We start from the raw sequence: 19131 nt of genomic DNA, 5'->3' as shown, positions 1-19131 counted from the left end.
AAAGAGGGAGAAGAAAATCCCCAGCTTATCCTTTCCGCTCACACACTGTCTCTATCAATCTTTCTTCAGAGACAATTTTCATTACTTCGGAGTTAAAGGCCAGGAGGGGACCTTAGACCTGATCTTCCTTGTGTCAGCGTTTCACCAGGTATCCCCAAACTGAGCCCAGTAATTATCTGACCAAAGCAGTTACCTGGAAGGCAACTACAGTTGATTTGAAGCCATGAGAAAATGGCAAAGTGACCTGCTTACCTTGGCAGCTTTTCCTGATGCCCTCCATTTCACGTGGGTGCCTTGTCTCCAGTCTGAATGTATCACTTTTTTGCTATGCTCTTTTTCACCATGTTGCATATATCCTGCAGTCACTTTTCCTTGCAACTTTCCCATCAGCTAAGCTCTTTCAAACTGGCACTGCCAGTTTCTTCTGAGCTCCCATCAACACTCCCAACCCTTCAGCACATGAACAGTCTCGTCATCAGTATCACAGTTTCTTGATCAGAAACAAAATGACCTTATACTATCTACCTACTCTCCACTCCAGCAATCAGACCATATCTAGGCAATTACCAACTTTGTAAACTTAGGCCTTATCTAGAAAATCTGGTTTCTATTTGTTTAGCATTAATTATAGTCCTGTCCATGCATTTTATCTTCATAAGATTCACCATCCACCTCTTGGATGACAAGACGTCCCACCAGCAGGAATGGCTGGCCCCATTCTAGTACTGACATAGCAATAGCATCCTTCTAGTCCTTGATTTTAGAGCATTCAAGCTAACAAAAAATAAATTCTCATGGGTCAGAGATTTACTTGGCCAATTCTTCTGAGATGCTTAGTGGCAAGAATAATTAAGTCTGTTTTTTTCACTAGCAGATGATGCCTAACATTTTCCTAGCTGGATGGACCAGGTCATACCAGCCAAGCTCATGTGAGAAGAGAGCTGCTTTCCAAATACAGAAGGTATCTATTGGTTACCTCTCCCTTTCCCATGGCTGTGTCAGCTCCAGTATCTCTACCTTATATTCAGCTTGTGATGTTGCTAGGATATGCTTTTGCTTAAAAACAAATGCCTTACTTTCCTTAACCATTCCTGCTCTGAATTTTTGGATATATATCTCCCTCTCACGTTCATTGTCTGGACCAAATGATCTCCCATTTGTGTTGGCTGCTGCCCATTCATACACACACTCTTTCTCATGTGGTGTATGTTGCTTTTTTCACTCTAGCTGGTACATTTATTTCATCAGTGAATTGAAAGTAATCTTTCATCTCAAATTGCTGTCTTCTGTCTCAAGTGGAGTTTTTGCATTATTTTTTTGCATTTTAAGAATTGGCATGTTTGGTTCTCATTTTCTTTCCTTTTTTTTTTTCAGTCAGTTCCACTTGACATCGATCAGATTTGTGGAATATCTCCTTTCCAGCATGGCATATACACTACTGGTTTTGTTCACTAAACATTTGTAGTCAGTAACCTGTGGTTCAGAGCTGTAAATACCCAAAAGCATTAAACCAGGTCTCTTACTCAGGTCTGTGATTTTTCCCAGTCTGACCTCCAAAACGCTGTGCATTTACCGACACAGACTCCTGGATTTAAAAAAAAAAAAAAAAAAGAAAGTAGTAGTAAATAGAAGGTAGAAACTAAAGGTAGAAACTTTCTAAAGGTAGAAACTTAATGCACCAGGTTTTAGGAGGAAATATGCATATACCATATGGATCTGGCACCCATCACAACATTTAAAGGAATTACCAGCAGTGCAGTGTTCCCAGTCATTGGCAATATGCCCTCCTATAAATGCAATTTAAGAAATCTCTGCCCAGAAAAAGGGAGAGACCCCAATGAAAGCAGACTGCAGTCTTTTCTCGAATTTTTTATCAGACTGCACCATCTAGAGGGCGGCAGCAGCATCATGCAGCTCCTGCTATGAACCACTCCTGGAGGGGTACCAGCGCTGCAAAGATACTTCTGTATCCCACTGCATAGAAAATATTTCTATATCCCCACTGTCTCCTTGCTACTGCTGTCGATATGCGCAAAGGCAAGGGGCTGTATGTACCACAGCAGGATGAAATACTTCCAGGGACATGACCCTGACCGAGGTAAATCTTCCCTGTCCTCATCAGCATCAGACTCTTTCTTTGTCCCTTTGTTATTATGGTCAACCTCTAACCAGTAAGGAGCCTTTACACAATATAATACATACAGACCTCTTTCATTTCTTCTGCTTACATATTTTCTTAGATACATATTGTCAACGTCTCTGCATGAAAGTTCACTGTGATCGAGTAGACAACCCTCTGAAGCCAGCAGTTGCATGTGTGCCCTTATTAAATTCACATTAAGCTTGATAGTGACCTCTTATTTGGCAGGAGAAGTATTTCCTGGTTTGCTGTGTGACAACTGATTTATCAAACCATTAATCAGTTCATTATTAGGTTATTAGCACATACTACTGTATTAATCAATGCACCATTCAGAGGAGGGTGAATGTTTTTGCTAGGTTACGTAGTGATCCATGAAATCTTAGTTAGAACTGAGGTAATCTGTGAAGCAAAAAGCCACTCTTAAACACTGTTACAGCTAGAGAATATTTTGAAGAGGAAAAACTTGTTTCCAGTCCTGGACCACTTAGCTAGAAAGGCAGGTATCTAGTGGTACAATGGGAAAATATTTTTCTTATTGACTTGTTGCATTATTGGTCAATGGCTGTTAGGTGCTCTACAGCTGGGGGATGACTGGAATGCTGCTACAAATGGCAGAGGATGACTCAGGGAGCAGTGAAGCTTGACAGTGCCACCAATCTCTGCATCCAAAGAGCAGGTCCATGTGATGTCTCAGACATCCATCAGAGATGTGTCCAGGCTCAGCTTTCCCATCAGATAATAAATAAATCACTAATAAAATTAATTAAATAATATTCTGAACTACTGCAAAAACTGTTTGAAATAGGCATAGAGATTGCAGCAAGAAACTGCCTGATGCACAAATACCTACACACAGGCAATGTCTTTCCGTAATTCTCATTTTTAATGCAGCCAGCCTAACAGCAAGAGGTTGGGGAACTGGGAAGAAAATGTACAAACTAAACAGCCAGAACAGTGATGGTCACCCTCATTTTGCAGTTTAATAATTCTTAGCATCATCCTCATCTTTGCAGGACCTTGACCCTTCTCCTCTCCTCAGGGAGCAGAGCACAGAAGCTGAGATAAATCTTTAAACGAGTTTTGCACAAAAAGTCCCTGCTGCTTGCCTGTCCAGCGGGCAAAGGCATGAATATGTACCATGCAGTTTTTTAGGCAGCTGTACTTGAAAATAGCCTCTCTAACCGTGTCAGTTCTGCTCCTGTGTAATGAAACCAAGTAGGCGGCATCTGGAGTCTTTCCCTTCAAGGCATTAAGGGGGATTTGATCCCAAGCAGCGAACAGCAGTTGACCCTGAAGAAATATACAGCGAGGGAGCCTCCACTCTTCTCAGACTGGCATACCCTGTGCTGTCCCCTTAGTCAGACCCACACAAGCCTGTTTGGGTCACCCTGATAAGCACAGGGGACAAAGCTGGCGGGGAGCCCTGCCCTGCCCTGCGTGGGGCAGAGGGAAGCAAAAGGGCAGCAGGCTCTGCGCTCCCTCGCCAGCTCCCCACAGCCTGCCAGGCCCCGGTGCTCCTCTGGGAGTGTCCTGATGTCATGGCCCAGGACACAGCTGAACCCTTGTTGGGGACATTTTTGTGGTGACAACCTGCCCCAGCATCACAATACTGCCAGTTTCTGGTGCACTTTGACATTTCAAGTTGAAGCCAAATTGCTGTTGACAACCTCATGTAATGCAGGTCTTACTGTGATTTCATTAGCTCCACCGGATTAGTTGCCTCAGAATGGACAAGTTAGTTATTTCTTCTGAGTATCGAGCATTTTCAGCAGTTCAGCCACTTTGAATCATGTTAAATAACCCCTGAGTGGATAATCAGTTATACATGTCATGTTTTGCCTTCTGAGGGATCTGCGGATTGCCTTTCCTATTGCGAATGGAAGGGACCAGGAACTTCTTGGTATGAAGCTGCTGAATTTGTCCCCACAACCCCTGGTTCCTATCCCAACATATCACCATTTGCCTCCCATCACTTCTCCCATCATAGCACAGTTTATGCACCACTGCATGGGGGAGCCGATGCCAGAGCAGGGAAGCAGAATGAGAAAACCTTTCAGCTGGGTAGTCCTACACAAAGGTGTTGTCCATTCCTTCGGCACCCCAAGAAGATTCATAGTTTTCCCGATCTACTTCTCACCTGATAACAAAATACACTGACAAGCTGCAAGACAGATGTGTCCGTGAGACTCAGATTGCTCAAACAGCTTTATGCTGTCCTAAGGAATACTGGGGACATCCCTTGAAATCTGTGAAGGGAACGGTTGCTCTTCTTTGCTTCCAAATAAAGATTAAGTTCTAAATCGCCCAAATCAGATATGAATGCTTTGGGGTTGGAGCCAGGCGACAAGCTTCAGATCCAGACTCCAGCAACCAAAAATAACCTTGGGAAACAATCTTCTAAACTCCAAGTTATAATCAAGAACATGTCCATCCCCACCCGTATTCCAGGGGAATGAATCTAAATACATCTCTGGCTCTCTGCTTGATGCTGTTCAACCCCATACCAAACAAATAAACATAAATAGTTGCAAAGCCTTTTTTTAGAAGAAAGTTTCCCCAGAAAAGCTAGCAAGAGATATATAGGCCCTTAACCACAAGAAGACTGAGATGAATTCTTCATGCTCCAAATTTAGAGTTATTGGGATCCAAGATTTCTATTGAGTTTTATTTCAAAATGCAAATAAAGAGTTCATGATTCAGACAGCCATTCCATAATCTTTTCATCCCAGTCTCTGATTTTTACTTATTAAATAAAATGAACAAAAATATGTGTTCTCTCTCAAGCTTAGTTATTGCAGAATAGCTCAAAAGTATATTGCATGACCCATAAAACTCCCATGCTCCAGTTTTCTCAACTGCCAGCACACAGTGGTGCACTGCCAGCAGATATCTCTGCTGTATGTGCCAGAATAGGATCCTCCACTTACTGTAAGTGATAATTTGGCTGCTTTGCATCCCACTTCCTAGAAATCCTAATTCTACCCCAATGTATTTTGTCAATACTGATTAATCTCTCCACATCTGAGCAATTTTTGAGATTATTTCTGTTTATAAGCTGCTTCTGCAGTACAAATTGCCTTTAGCAGCCCAGAGCCTGACGTCAGGTAAGAGGCTGCTTCAGGTCTTTCCCAAGTATGCTGAAAAAATAACAGCAAGCACCACCGAGCCTAGCTAAGTCAGCAAAGAGCTATACTTACTCTCCTGCTGTCGGACACTGCATTGGAACAGGCAGCTCATGTAGTAGGGTTACTTCTACTGCAGATCACCACTTCTCATTTTAGCATGGGCACGGTTTGGTTAAGATAAAACTGGAAACTTAGAGCAAAATATCCAAGACTCTCTTGTATCATTGCTTCGTCTCAGATTGATGCCCTGTGTAGGGCAGCAGCAGTACGTGCTTTGGAGGGTCAGCACACTCCTGAACTGTCTCTGAGCATTTAAAATTCCTTTTTGTGATCATGCCTATCTTTTTTCTATTGAAGGGGAAGAAGAAGAAGAAGGAAAAAAAAAAAAAAAAAAAAAAAAGGCAATTTGTCAAGACTCCCAGGCAGCTATAAAGACAGAATGGTTGAAATCATCCCTAAGCCTCCACCCACTGGCCACTCCTTTATGGGCCAGTCTACAAATTGTAACAGTGAAATTCCTACTTGAGGCTATCATTAACAACAGGATCTGCAATTAAATACAGATACATTCCTTGTTGTTTCCTGGGTCATGTCACCACCCACATAACTCCTCCACGTCTGCTCCTGTTCACCCCAAGCAGCTGCTGCAGTGCCAATTGATACAAGCCCTTTGCTCATGGCTCTCTTTTACAAGTACAATGTCGGGCTGTTTGGGGGCCCTTGGAGTTGTGGCTGCAGACTGTTGCGTGGACAACAAACAGGGCACAAACCTAACTCTGTTGCTTGTGATGCTTCATGCTCCAGAATACCTCTTATAATTCCATTTTCACCATATGGCTGGATTGCAGCTCTAAGGAGAGATGTGCTTTGTTCACTTTGAGGACCATTCACTAGTATTAGAGCAGATGAGCACATAAGCAGCTGGTTTTAGGAATATCTTTTGCATGGTAGAAGTGCTGACTTCGCTCCCCTGTGATTTCTGAAATCCTATTTGTTAGCTTTTGAGCATACAGCCATATACAGAGTCCCTGAATCCTTGAAGTTTCATAAATTGTTGTTTGCCTAGGAATTCACACCAGCAGTTAAAAACATGTAAGTCATCTTATATTATTTCCCCAAAAGCCTTCTATCCAGAACTCAAGAACTAGGACCAATATTTCTAAATTCTGAAGTCCTGAGAATTATTCATAGAAACTGATGAACAACTTGGAAGATACTAAAGAAAAATAAACCACAGATACTCATTGACTGAGAGGTATGCTTGTAAATAACCACCCTTTTGCTTACACACCTAGTCTAACACACTGCTGCAAAAATAGGTTAGTCAGAAAATACACAGAGTTTGACTCTCAAATAAGGAAATCTTCAATTCTCTATCAAGATATGTGGTTTATTGAGAACTCACCTATATAAGCACTACACACTAGATGAATGGGAAGAAGCTGAGATTCCCTTAAAATACGCAGCTTCTTAAAGGCTTCATTTTGTTAAATTCACCTGTCTAAAGAAAGGCAGCCTCATGCTGAGTATAAGGAAAGGGAGAAAGTTTTAGCCCTGTAAGTTGGCTTCAGACACTTTTAAATTCTGAAGATATTTCAAACTGATCAAACTAAAATGGTGATGAAGACAAGTAATCTAAGGTCAAAACATAATGAGAAGAAGCAGAAACAAAGCTAGTTTATATTTTTATATATATTCTTTTATCACACTTAGCCCATTCAAACGTAAAATATGACTTCACAAAAAGACACACAGCAAAGCTCCCAGCCTTCCTAAAGTCAGCAGAACCAATGATTAGCATTACACTACATATATTTTCACCTGAAACTACTAATGGTGTGAATGCACTTCAGGTGGCAGAGATCAAAGCTTATTTCTCTTTAGACTCTGCTGTATGCATTGGAAAGCCTCTCATAAGATGAAAAGAATGGAAAAGCAAAAAGGGAGCTTACACCTTCTTTAAGGAGCTATCAGCAGAAACCTCAAAATACAATGTTAGCTGACGGTTCTCTGCTGAGAGTTGCTTTCATGTGATAGATAGCCAAATACTTGAAGGATGATAAATGATGAACTGTGAATGATTATTCTAATTCAGAAGAAGAGAAGAAGGCTTATGTCTGGCAGCAAGGAAAATGTAATCAGATGTCCCTGACACATTAACTGTCAAGTGTTTATCCAGGAATGAAGTTGAGTAGTTTAACTGGTATTATCAAAACATGAATTTTTTTCAGAATTAAGAAAAGCCTTGACAATTGAACTTACAGGGAGAAATACATCAGATCTATGAGTTAGGAGGGGTGAGTTATCTGAAAAATAAATCATACTGGTAATGGGGAAATATTATTACCACTTGGTAACTAAGAGATGGAAATCTTGCAAAGTGTGATCCTATTTTAAAGTTGGGTATTGTGGAAAACTGAAATATCCTAGGAGGTTTATGCAGTTACAAGCTGCACTTTATTGAGATATTAGAAGGGATTACGCCTGAAGGGAAACTGGTAGATGGAGAACCTGGAGAGGGGTAATCCTGAAGCTCAGTTACGAATGGAGATGGTGTCCCTGCTTACCATCCCCTTCTTCAGCAACAGTGCTCACTCAGGGGCCAGTTTCCAGTTACTTTTGTCCTGCCAGTTTGATCTGTGTTTTTTTGGAATTGTTCATGCAGCTCCCACAAAACTTCTGCGTGGGTGAGAATTATGAGTAAGTGAACTGGAATGAATTACTACTTTCAAGTGAAAATAAAATCAACAAAACATAACAGTGCTGCCTCTCCCTACTCCTTCTGTTCCCCAGAGTGCAGGATTTGTAATGCTAAAGGTGCCAACAGTATGCAGAAAGAGGCAGTAAATGACCATCAGCTGCTCAGCCTGCCTGTGCCCTACAACTGTGGGTCCCAGCTCAATACACACCACTAAACATCACAGCCTTGTGCAAGGGAAGAGTCAGGGGATTCTTGATTCAAATGCCCCGTTGATTCAGACTTGATACAAACAGTCCCTGAAGGGTCACGGTTTTTCACAGCGACTGTCTCTGGTGGTTGGAGACACAGACAACACAGACAAGCTCTGCATGTGCTCCAGCAGCTCAGAGCCCACCTCCTCATCCATTAAGAAGCTGGTGACTTGCATCACCATGGGCGGTTTACCTTTGCACTTACAGGACCACATGCATTCAGTCAGCTTGGGCAAAGCTTACTTGCACCTTGTATTTGCTTGCCTTGTATTTGTCTGTCTTGCAATATCGGATAACAAAAACTCCTTGATTTGCTGACTCTGAGCTGTGTGCGAGGCAGATGGGAGAGACAGGTTTAAACAATTTTGAATTTGCTGTGTTGTGGATCTGTCAAGTGCTTGTGTGACTCCCTTAAACCAAGGAACATGTGGTAGAGAGCAGACAAAGCACCACAGACACTGGCCAGGTCCTCCAGCCTCCAAGTAGCTCCCAAGCATCTAAATATTGCAATTTGTGACTGGGTAAAATGAGGCTGTTCTGTCATTTAGCTTCACAGCAGTAGGACAGCCACATTGCCTATGGGATATTTGATAGGCATCTCAGAGTCTTGTTGGTGCCACAACAGTAGACCTTAGCTTGGCTGGGAATTAGCTTCTTTGCTTCAGTGTTGCTCCTCCACGCCTGGCTGACTGTTGTCTTTTCTCCTCTGGAATAAATATGATGGCTGAAAATAAATGTGTGGGATAACTTGTGCCAGTTTCCACAATTCAACAGCACATGGACATTTGTGTGAAAGTGTGAGCCAGGATGTTTGTGTTCATTTTCCTAATTCTCTCAACAAAATGGTTTTATAAATAATCAGGCCTTAATTGTGTGATTCCAGTTAATGCAGAGGGAGTTAATTAACATCTGGAACAAGTTTCCTGGCCCAAGCTATTAGCTGTGTCTGGTGCAGAATTCAAACAATGTACGAAATGGGACCTATAGCCAAATGATTTTGAACATAGCTGAAATGAGAAATGACCCAAGATGGATGAAGCATGTCAGCTGCGCCAAGATAATGTCCGTTTTAGGTAAGCAAGTATGGACTGAGTCAAGGCATGATTGTTGTGCCGGTCCAAGAAGTGCACTCTGTGGCAAAGAATAGGCATCATCTCTCAATTTATCCCCTCTTCAAACCCTCCAGCTCTTCCTATTTGTCTCCAAAAGCCTCATGGATCAGTGATTCCAGAGACGTTCACAGCTGGGGGAGGAACAACCCCACAAATATGAAGGCCAGATCTCCTGTGCAACCTTGCACATCTCTACTGTGTATCTACTACTACTCTATCTCATCTATCTGTGAAGTCAAAGAGTAGGATTTAATTTGGTGCCACTGGGAAGGAGAATACCAAACCACAAGCAAGCAAACTCTGAATCTCTGCCTCATGTATCTGTATCAAATAAGGAAACTGGGATGTGGCCTTTTAACTGACAGCATCCCTCTTGCAGAAAGGTGCTGGGCAAACCGAGGACAGAAAGCAAAATTTTGAAAATCCTTTTAGGTGAATCAAAACCATTTTTTCCATCCTAAACTGAGTTTTTTAAAAAATTCTTTGTAAATCTTTTTACTTCTCTTCCCATCACTTTTGGTTTTAAGTAGAAAATAGGATTTTAAAAAATCAAGAATTTTGCTTAATAAATATCTAAAAGGTAGTTATTTGCCCATGTTCTCCCTCCACTGTCTTTGAAGCCATGACCCATGGGAGCAAATGAGAAATAATATATTATAGTGCTAATTTGTGTGATACTACTCACAGTCAAGCCTCAAACATCAGTGTGAAGAGCTCCACCAGGAAACCCAGCACTCCCAGAAGCTAGTCTCACAGACCTGCAGACTTTCTCCACAGCTCCTGGCTTCTCACCCACTCAGTGGTTGTCACTTCACTTGTTTGAGAGCTTCTCACTAGGAAAGAATTTGCTATGCTCTGGGAAATGGAGATGATGTTAGAAAAAAGAACAGTCTGTTGTGTTGGAGTGTTATGGAGTGGAGTACCAAGTCTGCACACCATGAAGATAAGAAAGTACCATCTAAACTCCTCCCTGGCACAAAGGGAAATATAGTCCATCTTGGTGACAATGTGGTCATAGGGCTTTACAAGACTATGTAAAGCCCTCAACCTAGCCAGCTGAAATTTCTGATAAAAAACATTCTTTTGACCAATAGTCACAACCCAGGACAAGGCAGGAGAAATGCCTTTTCACCCTGAAAACCCTTATTTTCTTGTTTTTTGGTACCAGATCACACTGAGCATCTCCAGAAATTGATTTTCACATATAATTTGTCAATCTCCATATCTAGCTAGGGCAGGGATAATATATCTGAGGTAGCTTATATAGTTGCTTTGTTATTACCACCTCTAATATGATGAATTGTTATTGAGGGCTTCTTATCCATGTTCCTGTTTTGGTAGAAACCCATTCTGTGTTTTATGCATGAGTTCTACACTGCTGCAGCTAGAAGGCATGCAGATGAGGAATGCCTCTCTGAGTAATCCTTTTGCTAGGAAACATAAATGATTCTTGCTGAACTTGAGCAAAAAACCCACAAATTGTGGTGCATATTGTACCCCCATGAAGTTCCATATATGAACACAAGAGAAAAGCAGAAGGGAAAGCAATTAAACTGATGGCCATGGGTGAAGCAGAGAACAATTTAGGATGAAATGGAGGTGAAATTCAGTGTAGCAAGACTCATTGCTTTCCTAGAAATGAGGGTGACTGAGTTGAATGTCAGAAGATCCCTTATATGGGGTATCAGATGCCTTGACAGCCAAGTACCCAGCCGAGTCTGGGGAACTCTCCTTCTCCTTATCTCATATCACAGTAACTGGGAGAGTAGTTACCAACACCTTCCTTTCTCCACCTTCTTTGTTTGCCAGAGCTACAGATCTCACACTGATATGAAATTAGTTTACTGGTGGCACAGCCTACCATTGAATGATCCAAAGCCTGCTGAAGGCCACTATTTGTCTCTACTGATTTAAACAGAGAGAGGGCAGATTTAGATTAAATACAAGCAAGAAATTCTTTACAATGAGGGTGGTGAGACACTGGAACAGGTTGCCCAGAGAAGTTGTGGATGCCCCGTCACTGGATGTGTTCAAGGTCAGGTTGGACGGGGCTTGATCTAGTGAAAGATGCCCCTGCCCATGGGTTGGACTAGATGATTTTTAAGAGGTCCCCTCCAACCCAAACCATTCCATGATTCTGTGATAAATTTAAAAGGTTTGGGATAAAGTCCTAAACTGCAACCAACTCTGATTCCCAAGTCCATGAGAGAGCAGGAGAAGCTGTGTTGCTGGGAAACATTAGTCCACACCAGTAAGAGGGCTGGGATGTCAGTGTGCAGTCCTACACACTGTTATGAGGAGTTATAATGATTAGTAATTCAGGCCTGTTCAGATTTATGACTGGTCTGAATTTCATGTACAATTTTAATAATCTGTGTCATAATTACAAAAATTGCAAATAACTTTTTAATATCAATGTTTAAAAAAATAAGCAAATCTTTCACAGCATTTTTATTGCCTATTTACAATCTCAAATCAAATGGTTTACAACTTTGTGTTCAGAAAATATACAGCATAAGAAAACACTACCCTGGCAAAATTATGCTTTTATGATAATGACAGGGATGAGTTATAGTTACTCTAGTTAAACTATAACTGCTTCACAGATGCTAGGAAAATTCTATTGCACAACATGTTTTGCCACCCATAAGCATGGCACCTGCTAGCTCCACCATGCTACATATAAGAGCATGTTACCATTTCTTTATGAATATTATTTTCAAGGATCATAATTGGACCATAAATATTCACTTGGGGATAAAATATCAGTATGTAGGCTTTAAAAAATACCTTAAGAAATACTCAGCCAGTTTTGCATATCTAGATTTCAAAAGCAAGTTTATGAGAGATAATGTATAACTTGTTTCTGATACTGTAGATTCAAAAACGGTCTGCATTCTTCTTATGGTCCATATGAATTTGCAGCAGGTGAATTTAGTGATATTTACAGAGCCGGAAGCTAAATCCTCCAGCCCACTGCTGGCTATCAGGAAATAATAATATTTATCCAGAGATTATGTGTTACACAAATGGCAATGGCAGGAGTTTCCTATGCGTCTTGCCAAGCTGCCCCTGCACCCACACATGGTTCCACTCACTCCTGAGATGCTGCTCAAGGACACCAGCACTAGCTGTTATGACCCAGCTCCATCTGCAAATTTAGTCTCACAAACCAGCCGCTGAGACAGAAATGTAATCTAAGTGTTAATTTCCACTGAAATGTGTGAGGAATACAGTGGCCATGAGCTCTTGCACAGAGTAGAACTCACCACCAGCCATAATGCACGTTACATGTGCTACACATCAGCAAGCTGATTACACTCACCACAGGAGAAAATACAGGAACTGAGGTAAATAACATTACTAAATGTATCATACTACAATCATTTGCTCTAATTCCCATTACAGAAAACTTTACCTGTTATATCCTGTCAGTAAACATGTGAGGATTTTGGTCCAAGTGTATTGTGTGACTTTCTTAGCAAGTCAGTTTTCATAAATAGAATATGAAGAACTGAAAAGAGGGCACTAATAGGTTATATAAAATGAGTCAACTAAACCAGTTCTGCTTTTTAAAAATTGTTATAAATCAGAAACAAGACTGAATTACTGTAATTTCAGTTAGGTAAAACACCTCCAAAGGGAAGAACCACTGCTAAAAATCAAAGTAGACATTTACTTGTTTCAAAGAACATGGTTGTCAGTGAAGGAAAATCTCCCCAATAGTCTGTGGCCCTAGTTCTTCTTTACTTTAAACCTTCTCAGTCCAGCTGGACAGAGTATGAATGAAAATCAGACATTATATATTTCATTCTCCACCACTGAATCGGCTCTGTCTTGCTCAATATTAAAGCCCTGTAAAAGCCTTAGGCAGCAGTAGCTGACCCTTTGTATTAAGACCTTGTCTGCAGTGGGTGCCTCATGCATATGCCTCTTGATGTATTTTAGAGTGGAGATAATTTTTTATTTTGGGTATCATCTGCTCTGTCTTCAACTTCCCAAGAAAATATTTTTTCATGCCATGTATTTCCCCCTACTCCTGCTATAGTGTATTGTTATATTCCACAGAAAAATCGTTCTTATGTCCATCTTTGTCAGAACTCTAGGAGTCACTTAAGCATCATTTTAAAGGGCTCTTTATCACTCAGATGGATTTTCCCCTAATTGTATCCTTTAATTCCAAAAGGGGTTTGAGGACATACTTTGTATGAAAGATGCTATAGAAAACAAAAGTTGCATTGCTAGTGGTTCTACTTTTATATTTCCTTCCAGATAACTGTCTGCACACCAATTTGCTTTTTCTTTTCCAATCCCATTTCCTCCTGGGGCTAGTTCCTGGGACAGAGCTGTCTTCAAATAATTTAATTATCATGTGGCATACACCTTTTTAGTCCCCCCCCTGAAATGGTGCACGATGCCTTTGGTTTACATCACTTGTTGGAAAACACTCCAAAGCATTGAAAAACTATTAAATTGTTACAGTATTGGATGCCAACACACAGGGCTATTAGTCTAATTCATCCTTCAGATCAAAGCCCACACAGGCAGCTCTCCTGCCTACAGCTATTTTCCTTTTACTTTCCTGCTTGACAGTAGTCCCTCATATCCCTCTGTTCTACTTTCTTTGAACGTACACATTTTCCTTTAGTCATGGAAATATAATTTATGTCTATTATACTGTATTATAGATTGCAGATCAGGACAAGCGTGCATTACTGCCTGGAACGTCTGTTTACTGTACGTCGGGTTTCTAAAAATAAATAAATAAGAAAGCCACCCTGCTTCACTGGGGAGAGAAAAATACAAAGGGGGAGGACTGGGGGCTGGGGGGAGCTGCACTCTGTTCTCAAAGTTTAATTTCCAAGTAGAGACCTTGAAGCATGATTTATTAACATCATGCTGTTTGCTTTTGTCACGTTGTGGATGTGGCGGGGGGAGCGCTGGCCCCTCTCCAGCCCAGACCACCCAGCGAGCTGAGCGGAGCTACCGGTGGTGCACACCCCGGTTCAAAGGTTCACCCCCAATTCACCAGCTCCATCAGTCATCAGCCGCCTGGCTCTGCCACCCCATTGGAGGCAACAGCAATAACAACAATAACACCCCCCCCCCACCCCCACCCCCCCCCCCCGAAAAATAATAACCTAACAGACGGGCTGTCTGGGACGCGAGAATTGCAAAAACAATCCCCACCCCATCACGGAGAGTATGTGTGCACAGAGGAGAGGGAGCGTGAGGAGGGGGGAGAGAGGGAACGAGACAGACAGAGGGGAGGGAAGAAGGGAGGAGGGAGTCCAAGCTCTGAGAAACATCACTCCATCTCTCTCACTCCACAGGAGCTGAGCAAGGAGCAGGACGATGTTTGACAACACGCAGTACCCCTATAACTGCTTTAATTATGATGGGGATGATTATCCTACCTGTAGTTCTGATGAAGAGAAAAAATTCACCAGACCAGCGTACAGGTAAGATGAAGTTTTGTCAAGTCCCCCCATCTCTGGGGAGGTTTCTGAGCTCTGGGATGGTGGGATCACAGCTCTCAGGGGAGTGTGGGACCTCTCCCCACGTATGCACAGTGGGTCTGGCCCCGGCGTAGTCACCACAGCAGGCAGATTCCCCCCCCGTCCACGTTTGAAGTGTTCATGATTTGTTTCCTACCGTGTGGGGTCACAGCAACTCTGGCATGCCGTTAAGTCACCAGATCTCAGATGGTCTCCTCCGACCTCCAGGAGCCCTGGGAGAAGGGGAATGAAATGTGCAGCATTCCAGTAGCTGAATCGGATGCAGATAATCCCCGGTGCGGTGGGAAGATGCGCGCTGTAGATGTTCAGAGGGGCACCTAAGGTCCTTCCCACGAGCAGGCAAGGTCTCCGGTGACAGTGTCTCTGAGCCTGGTCTGTCTCACTGCAGTCTTCCAGCACAGGGAAACTTTTTTTGATGGGGTTAGAGAGGTGGGTGATCTTTCTGTAATCCTCCAGTATCTAAGCACTCGGCGCAGAGTGCCAGGGCAAACAGCCTGGTCGAGACTCAATTGCCTGGAAATAACGCCTCCATATCACCCCAGGGGCTCAGGGCAGAGAGGCAGCAACCACGCTCCGGGTTTCTCCCTGGGACGCCTTGGGTCAGGACACAGATCCACCAGGAGAACTTTTGGGAGCAGGATATGAGTACACATGTACTCATGTGGTCCTAAAAACTGAGTATGTGAGTCAGGCAATGGTGTAACAGCAAGTTTTCCTTTTTTCAGCTACATTGCCTTAATTGCAATGGCCATCCAGCAAAGTCCTTCAAATAAAGTCACCCTCTCTGGCATTTATGACTTTATAATGAAGAAATTTCCTTACTACAGATCAAATCAAAGAGCCTGGCAGAACTCCATCCGACATAACTTGTCGCTTAACAGTTGTTTTGTAAAGGTAAGATCAGTAACTGTATATTTACATTCACACTGTGCATGACTTAAAAAAATATATGCAGGAATAATCTCATCACTGGGAAAGAAAGGAAGCAAACAGCTGAGCTGCGAATCACTTAAAATCTCTTTTGAGTTGTCAATTATAGAGATAAAGAGTATATCCTTGTCTGATGCGTGCTAATAGGTAACAAATTGAAGAGAATGAAGTTTACATCCTATTCATATAATGAAAGAGAATAGGCTTTAAAGTCTTGTCATGTGTGTTTACACCATTCTTGAATGTAAATGAATGCAGATGTTAAGCAGCAGCATCTGTAACACATAGAAATACTGAACTGCCTTTAAATAAATACAGGTTCCCAGAACAGAAGGGAATGAGAAGGGGAAAGGAAACTATTGGAGCTTTGCGACGGGTTGTGAATCCATGCTGGATCTCTTTGAAAATGGGAATTACAGGCGAAGACGGAGGAGGAGGAACGTGAAAAAGGAACATAAGGAGCAGAGACCAAGCAGAGGGAAAAGTCCTTCATCCCCTGATATGTCTTCTATGGACTCTGCGTTAAACAACATTTCCTCTTCTGAAAGTAAACATGAAAGAATTCAATCGGGCCCAAGACTACTGGAGCCTCGTGGGTTTGTTCCAAACAGCATGACCAACAGGCAGAGCCTAACCAATTCCTCCTTAGCAAAATCGGATTCTGAAATTAAATTCAGCATCGATTACATCCTTTCAGCCCCTGACCCTTTGCCTGTCCTGAGATCTCAGTATAATATGCAAGACAATACATATCATCTACTGGAGGCCCAGCAAATTAATCTGCAGTTCTGGACAATGTGATGTTATTTATTCATGGTAATGAAGTCTGAGCTACAGTGTATTCAGCAGCCTCACGTCACTGAGAATCAGTCTCCTCTCTCCTCGTTTGCTTCCTGAGCAGTACTCAGAAAGGGTTACCAATTCACCAGCTGACACTCTGTCTGTACCCAAAGAACTTTACTAAGATTAAAGCATAAATAACAGTTACCAATATCAGTTTTCACTATGCTGATATTAATGAAATTCTAGCTTTGTTTTCTAAACTGTCTCAGACATCATTTAACACCACAAAGAATTTCCCTTCTCAAGCAGAATCCAACAGAAAAGAGACTTGCTTATCACCCATTGCTTTATTAAAGACAAAGTGAATTTGATTTCACTTTCACTGGTGGAAACTGGGATTAATTCCACTGAAGTATATAGGTCAGAACTTAAGCTGATCTAAACCAGTGTAATTCTGTTGACTTACACTGGCTGAGAATGTAAGGGTGGGGGCTTTGTTTTCTTAAAAGGAATCACAGAAAATCACTCTGTTTTCCCTTGGTTTTTATTTTAACATCATGTTTCAAACTGTTGTGCAGCTTTAATTCATCCTTAATTAGAAAATGTAGTTATTAATAAGTGTTTAAAGTATATTTTTGTTGATATTCAGGGCAGAGTTGTTTAAACTGTTGAAGTGAAGTTGTATTTAAAATAATTCCAAGAAAGCTAATTGCAAGGCTGTTGAACCCTGGTTGACTTTGATGGGTAACGTGAAAGAGGCATAGGGCCTCTTAATGCCTTGGTTTAAAAAAATCAACCCTCCCCCTTGTACTATCAGAAAGCTTCCTGACATGCTGCAGGAAAGTCCTTGAATTTATTTCATTTAGCAAGTGTGAAGGGAGACCCGGCTTTGCAAGAAGCTGTATCTAGTGTTGACCAAAGCCAGAATTCCACCTACCTGCTTTGAGACAAGTTGTACATTCCTATTAAATAGATTTTTATTGATCCTTCTTGGAAGCAATTACCAAAGTGGTACTTGATATGATTTCAGCAAAGCTGGTGAGATTTATAATTTACAGATAGCAATGTTAGATCATGAGCTCCATTTCTGAAGAAATACATTTAATTACCATTTACATACGGTGGGGTATTTCAGGACAGAACCTGATGGATAATGATGAACTGTACCAAGCATTTAAGAACTTGCTTTTATACAACTTGTTCACAATGAATTGCTTCCCAGTACCTAGCAGCAGCATTAGGAAAGACTCCACAAAATCTTGGGTTTGGCTTGGCTACTAAAATCTTCACTTACTGCAGATAATAGAAAAAAAAGTCAAGGATTCTTCTGGTGGTTTTTAAGCAATTATATACAGAGATATAAAATTATCTTTGCAACATGAACTAAAGGTAAATGAAGGTATATGAGATAAGATTAAGCAAAATTGTGCTAGAGGTATGCTCAGGCATGACTTGAATTTTTATGCAGAAGCTTTGACATTTCACTAAGTTATTTTACATTGTGTCTAATATATACTGTACATTTATACTATATATTCTTATATATTGTTATTGAGAAAGGGAGCAATATCACTGCACTTATATGTTGTAAAAATGCATGATGTATGTTGTCATGATGCTGAAACTCCTGCCATATACTTAAAAACTTACCATCAGTAGTATTTCACACTGATTGGTAATAAATGCTCATTTTTTGGAAAACTATAAAACTTGCTGTCTTCAGGCATTTCCATAGCATGCAAAAGTCTTTGCGTCTTCTTCAGAAAAGACAAAATGGAAAATCATGTCAGTTACGCCACTGCGTGTCCTCAAAACTTTGAAGGGATGATTTCTTGTGACCAAATTCTGCCTTCATATAGGAGCTTTCAATTCTCTGTGAATTGATGGGTTTTGTGGGAGATTATCTGAAAGCAAAATTTGACTCTAGACCTGATTGATCTGTTTACATTGATGTTAGAAAAAGAAGAAAACCTCTAGGGTCACTGGGCAGATGGATTCTCATTTGAAGAGGGACAAGAATTTGCTCCTTCAGTATTTATGTTCAGTGGTAAATAGATGTGGGAAGAGCACGTCCTCATTTCGTATGTCAATGTATGCATGCACTCACATGTAGGTTGGTATGTGTGCACCTCTAGGATCCTACCTACGTTTATATATTGATGCGTTATATGCAGATTTTTTTTCTTGATTGTTTTAAACATGGCAATGCTGCTGTTAGGCTGATAGTTATAGTACACATCTGCAGTATATTTGAAATATATATTTTTTGCTCTGAAATGTGCAAATATGATTCTTACTATGTGTTCTTTGTTAATGCTGTTAGCAAAAGGTAACTCAATGACAGCAAAAGTTCCTACTAAGCATACACCACCTTACCCAGGTGAGCACAGTGGGCTGCTGAGACCAATGGAGATACAGTTATGGCTACTAAGCCATATAGGAAAGGCAGAAATACACCCAAGTGGATTTACAGCAGAGATCCAAAACCATTTTCAGTAAGATGAATTAATATTCACAAATAGCCATGTCATTTGCTCACAGTAAAGTGCCTGCTAGGAGAGACTGTC

The 19131-nt window shown here is 41.3% G+C and overlaps 1 protein-coding gene across 1 annotated transcript; it reads left to right on the top strand.

Annotated features, from left to right (window-relative positions):
• The first annotated feature begins 14687 nt into the window (after positions 1-14687).
• FOXL3 (forkhead box L3) lies at positions 14688-16582 on the top strand. The gene is made up of 3 exons (XM_074919611.1): positions 14688-14794; positions 15577-15745; positions 16100-16582. Exons 1-3 carry the CDS (start codon positions 14688-14690, stop codon positions 16580-16582), a joined length of 759 nt encoding a protein of 252 aa, XP_074775712.1.
• Positions 16583-19131: the final 2549 nt, after the last annotated feature.

This window comes from Athene noctua, chromosome 15 (assembly GCF_965140245.1).
Source record: "Athene noctua chromosome 15, bAthNoc1.hap1.1, whole genome shotgun sequence".
NCBI lineage: Eukaryota > Metazoa > Chordata > Aves > Strigiformes > Strigidae > Athene > Athene noctua.
This window is presented reverse-complemented; position numbering and strand designations above follow the sequence as displayed.